The sequence below is a fragment of the Alligator sinensis genome, unplaced genomic scaffold (genome assembly GCF_000455745.1).
Source record: "Alligator sinensis unplaced genomic scaffold, ASM45574v1 scaffold269_1, whole genome shotgun sequence".
NCBI lineage: Eukaryota > Metazoa > Chordata > Crocodylia > Alligatoridae > Alligator > Alligator sinensis.
In genome coordinates, this window is record NW_005842048.1 from 918,147 (window position 1) to 923,997 (window position 5,851).

Here is a 5,851-nt window from a genome sequence, read left to right on the forward strand (position 1 = left end):
GCCCTCGCGCAGCCCCGGCCGGCTCCGCGCCTGCAGCCGGGGACGCCGGGGCGGCGGGACCTCGCCCAGCGGCAGAGACGCAGCACGGTAACCCGCCGCCCTCCCCCGGGCCCGGCAGCGCCTCCTGCCAGGCGCTCCCTCAGCGCCGCCGCGGGCGGGCACCCGTGCAGCCGGGGCTGGGCTGGGGGAGCAAGGGCTCCCCAGGTTCCCACCTGCATGGAAACCCGCAGCCTTGCAGGGTCCCCGCGTCCAAGGCTCGTGGGAGCAGCCTGCCCTCCTTTCTTGTCCCCTCAGACAGAGCAGGGATGCTCAACCTGCTGGCCCCAGGGGCCCCACACTCCCAGACAGAGGTGCCCGCGGCGGGCCAGGAGCAGGGTACTGCGCCGCCCCGCACACAGGGGTCAGGCCTGCTGCACCCCACATAGCACCCGGCGCCACGGCTCACAGGGCACCCCGTGGGGTGCGCCACAGGCCAGGTGACAGTGCTGGGGACCAGATCAGCCCCCCAGACCTGGGGTTAAGCCCCCCTGGGTTAAGTGAAATTAGGTACAGATGCAGCCGTTAACATTCACGTGCAGTTACCCCAGAGCACAGTGAGGTTAGCAAAGGAGGTGACGGGGCTGAAAGATGCTGGTGTTTGTGCACTTCACCTGTATTCAGATGAGTAGTGTTTGTTACAATAAAAATCACAAGCAACACAGTGGGACTGGCAGCATGGTTTCCAGTTAAGTGAGCTGCACCCTTATCTAGTATGGTTGGAAGTGGAGTAAATGGTACGCATCACTCAGCCATGTGTGCATATATACACACAGCAGTTTGGATGCTGAAGCATCATACACAAGAGCTGGCCATTTCAATCCTTAGTATTTTTATTTCATTTTTAAGGAGATTATATGTGTTTACATTTATGCACCCTGTACAATTTTCCATCCCCAAAGTGAAACTGTAGAATAATTTCTTTAAAGACCGCCTGACACCTAATGAAGGAACGTTTCCTGCTGGCCCCAGTCAGTGAGACCAGAGCATAAACAGATGTATTGGGTAGGAAAAGCGAGCAGAAGAGAAAAATATTCTTAACCTAAACGTGTATAGGCTTTAATGTTCATCCTTGGTACCACTTACCTGAAAAAGCTTTCCAGAATTAGTAGATTCCACAATAAGAGAGAGAAAGTTACTGATCTCTAACACTTAAGTTATATAAAGATATTACAAGCTGATTAGTAGCAAAGCAGGAAATTCAGCATTAGTGCATCCTGCTAAAGCTGGTAGCATGTTCTTTGGTAACTGCATAAGATGATAAATATTTACTGAATAATTTTTTTTTCTTTACAGGTTATAATTCTTACAAAACAGTTATGATGTGACAACTATGGATTAGGACAACCACAATCTTAATGACATCCCGGTTAAAATAAATATACACTTATCTTCTGAACATCTTGCACTTATTGGCTATATTTCTTGAAGTCAACTTGGGTTGCAATCTGTATAACTTTTGAAAAGCTTCATAATGAAGTTCTCATTATCCAAAGGAGGTTTCGTTAGAGATTTCCATAGACCATTATTATTACTTTTAGTTTTCACATATCTGATAGCTCTCATTTGCACTGATCAGGACTATTACAGTTTACTTGGAATATCCAAAGAAGCAAGTAGTAGAGAAATAAGACAGGCTTTCAAAAAATTGGCATTGAAGTTGCATCCTGATAAAAATCAGGTAAGTTCTCTGAAAGTTAATAGTAAAAAATGGCCTATTGTTTAAATTTCAAATGTACTTTAATTGAAACGTTGTCTTTGTATTTTAGGATTTTTTAAGTCGTGTAGTTATCTAATATATAGGTTAGTCCACCTGATTTTTCCTGCAGAGAAAAACAAAAATAAAATAGAATAGATATACAGGCAACCCTTACCATTCTCGTATCCCCCGCGACTGGCAAAATCTGCAAATAAGGCACTGTGTTCATGAATGCAGTTGCCCTGGCAGCGGTGGGGAGCATGGCTCCGGTGGCAGCGGGAGCCCAGTGGCAGCAAGCATAAAGCTCCCGAGGAGCTCCGGTAAGCATTTAAAGAGTATTTAAAATGTGGGTTCGGCATTTGCGAATATTTGAAACCACAAATGCCGAACCCACGAATAACAAAGGTTTCCTGTATTGGTAAATTAGGCAAAGGAGAACTGATGTCATACTGAACCATTGCAATAATAGTGTGATGGTTTAGTAACTACATTGTATATAATGTGTAAGTAGATTGTAGTGATTTAATAGTTTGTTACCATCACCATCCCATCTTGTCAATTCCATCTCAACCACTCCCTCTGCACCTTAGCATGGGTGGAAAGGAAGACCAGATACATAGCTGGCTTTGGGACACCCAGAGATTCTGTATCATGGGACTTGTCAGCTGTATTGTAATTCTCTTTTCTTTTTATACCACCCAGAGAGAAATAAAATAAACCAGAGATCAGGATGTGGCCAAGTATTTCCATAAGGAAAAAGGAAATTGTCTCATTATTAGTGCGTGTGTCTTGGCAGTTTTCATGTAATGGTACTTTTTGCTCAACTATCTCTTTTACAACTTTCAGTTAGACGGTTGAACATAAGTATTTCTAAAAATTATTTTGAGAATTAATATTTAACTTATATATTAGTTAAACTCCTGTGATTTAATAAATATTTTCCTTTAATAGAATGATCCACGTGCACATGAAAACTTCTTGAAAATAAATAGAGCTTATGAAGTATTAAAAGACGAAGACCTACGAAAGAAGTATGATAAATATGGAGAGAAAGGCCTTGAGGATCACCAGCAAGGAGGTCGATATGAAAGCTGGAACTTTTATCGCTATGATTTTGGTAAGTTACAAAATATGGTTGTGACTCACTTTTACAGCCCTAAGTAAGTGCCACATTTTGCTATGCCAAATCTGTTTATAGATTTCTCTCTCATACCCTGTCCATCTCTTTTGTCTTTTTTTTCCTCCAGCTTTTTCTTCTCTCTTCTTTCTCCCAAATGATATTGCTAACCTTTAGTTATCCTTTTAATTTGTGCTATCCGTCGTGGCTTATAGACACCCCTGCACACCTGCCCCTTTTGCAAGCAGAAGGAAACGCTGGCGCATGCCTATCTGGAGTACACCAGATTGCAGTCCCTGTACCACCTCCTCCGGAACCTCCTGCTGATGTTCTGGCTGCGCTATTCCCCTCACCTTTTTGTTTATGCACTCCCTGTCCGTGGCCACACCAAGGCTCAGGACCTCCTGGTCGACCTCCTGGTCAGCCTCCTCCTGGCCCTGGCCCTGGCCAAACTGGCTATGTACCTGACCAGGAAGGAGGCTGTGGCTGGGATGGTCCCTGGGGGTTGCAGGGCTGCTTTCCTCACCCTACTTTGCTCTCATCTCCAAGCAGAGTATCAATGTCCACTGGCTCCTTGGACTCATGTACTCTACTTGGTGTATGTCCCCCTTAGCATTCTTGTTTTAAATCTTTGACCAGGACTCCCATTCCTGATTTTTTTTTTATTATTTGTCCCAAGGAATCTGTTGTCATCTTTCCCTGTAGCTTCCCTGCTTGAGAAAAGCCAATAAGAAACTTGGGGGGCCAGGCCCACATGATTGAAGGATGACAAAGAGGCCCATTAATTTACGCTTACAAAACACCAGTAGTAATGCCATCAGTAGTGAGGTATATAGTCCACTATCTAGTGTGCCAGTTTTTTTGCTTTTCTATTGTTCTATTTCATCTAAAGTGTATATATGTGGTCATCTTAATCATTTTATTATTAGGACTGAGCATTTTATTATTATTGTGCCATACTTATTTTAACCCCATACAAAGGATTTTTTTTGTTTAATTCTCCAAAATATTTTTATATTCAAAATTCTCAAATACACTTTAAATTAATTTATTATAATTTTATACATTAGGAGCCCTATCCTATCAGCAGTTAACCCAGGGGTAGTAGAGTCAGGACATTATACTTTTGAGAGATCACAGATTTTCCCCTTTAGAGGAGAAAACTGGGAAATGACAGGTTTCCCCATGCAGGCTGGCAGTTTTGCAGTGAGCCCAGTTCTGCGCTGTTGCCAGCAGGACCTGCCGGGAAGCACCTGCCCCTCCACCGGGAAAAAGGGGTGGGGGGGCAATCCTTCAGGGGCGGAAGGGAGCTGCATAGCTGGGTCTGTGGCACTGAAGCTGGTGCCCATGCTCTTGTGGGATGTGGGGGAAAGGGGCCCAAGCCATCTGGCACAGTACAGGAGCCCAAGCCAGAGGTGAGGGGTGCCACAGGAGTCCCCTCCTCCTCACTCCAGCTCACACTGGGGTTGGACTCTCTCTGCTGCAGCACACACGAGCCAGAACCTCCATATCTGCCACGATGTAGCCTGGCTGGGACGGAGCCTGGAGCCCCTCGCCATCCTCCTGCTACCTGCAGCCTGTCCATGCCAGTGCCACACTCTGCTTCATGCTGCCCTTGTGAAGCACAGCTCTGGTCCCCACTGCTGCACCATAGCCCCAGCCAGTGGCACGGGGCAGCTGCCTGTGGTTCTGCATGAGGTGCACTGCATACACCTCATGCTAGAGGCCATTTCTACCATGGCCCTGCAGACCACTGTCCTGTAGTCTGGGTGGGGCGGGCAGGGTGCTGCAGGTCAAGAGTGAAGGGCACCAACAGGGACTGTGGCTTTGGAGTGAGGGGCATTGTGGGGGCAGGGACCTGTGGCTTGGGAGTCAGGGGCACCAGTGTGGTTGGGGGGCGGGCAGCTGCAGGTCAGGAGGAAGGTGCACTGGCATGCCCAGGGTTGAGAGGGGGTTGACTGTGCATTGGGAGTGAGGGGCACCAGTAGGAATGAGGTACTGTGGCTTGGGAATGAGGGGCAAGGGCAGGGCATCAGCATATCAGAGCTGCTCAGTGCACCAAACCAGCGGAGAAACAGCCACAGCTGGACCCACATCCTGGTGAGCACAGGTGGCAGAAGGAGCTCTCATTTTCCATGATAAAAAAGCCAAAAATCAAACACTAAAATATATAGGTATTTAGAATTTATTTTATTATAATGATTGAGGCACTGGTAGGCTTCCAAATTGCTTTAAAATTGTAAATATATCAGCAAAAAATGTGTTAAACTGATTAAATCAGAGAAAAATGTGGATTTGGGTTTAGTTTGTTTTTTTTAAATCGGAGAATTTGTTATTTTTAAATGGAGAAAACCAGAATCCCTGGTAATTACATCGGTCTCTTCAATTTATAGGCATCATCTTTCATTTTTACATGTTTATTGTTGTGTTAAAAGCACAAGAGCATTCCTGGATTCCTGGATTCCTGGATTTTTTGATTTAAAAATTGCAAATGTAAATAAGTGATTGACTTTCTTTTTTTTTTAAATAGGTATATATGATGATGATCCTGAAATTATAACATTGGACAGAGGAGAATTTGGTAGGTCTTAAAGGCTGTATTACTTTTCTGACATTTTAATATGGTATACCTATGTTTATATTTGTCTGAAGTCTTGTTCCATGTGCAGAGACCAAACTACTGAATACAGTCAGTCAAAGTGAAAATGTGTAATTTACCCCAAAAAGAAAAATGTCTTGGGTATTCTGGATCAGTTTGCAAATGCTGTATAGATTGATGAGAGTCTGTTTTTTGACTGAATCTGAAAGTTTTTAATATCTGCAAAAAAGACATAAGACTTCTCTGAATTTATCAGTCTACAGAATTTGTCCCCTTTAGTACTGCATCTTCAATACAAGTCTCTCATTAGGCAGCTGAGATTCAAGACTCAAAATACAACCAGTCATAACTGCCTGAATTTATGCTTGTGTGATGATACTAGTAATTCATCCACTTTGGC

At 44.6% G+C, this 5,851-nt stretch overlaps 1 protein-coding gene across 1 annotated transcript in view; it reads left to right on the plus strand.

Annotated features, from left to right (window-relative positions):
• The first annotated feature begins 2 nt into the window (after positions 1-2).
• DNAJC10 (DnaJ heat shock protein family (Hsp40) member C10) overlaps positions 3-5,851 on the plus strand; it is a 28,668-nt gene continuing 22,819 nt past the window's right edge. The window contains 4 exon segments of the mRNA XM_006022854.3: positions 3-87; positions 1,333-1,717; positions 2,687-2,852; positions 5,383-5,433. Of these exon segments, the coding sequence (XP_006022916.1) occupies positions 1,511-1,717; positions 2,687-2,852; positions 5,383-5,433 (424 nt within the window). The 5' untranslated portion in view covers positions 3-87; positions 1,333-1,510.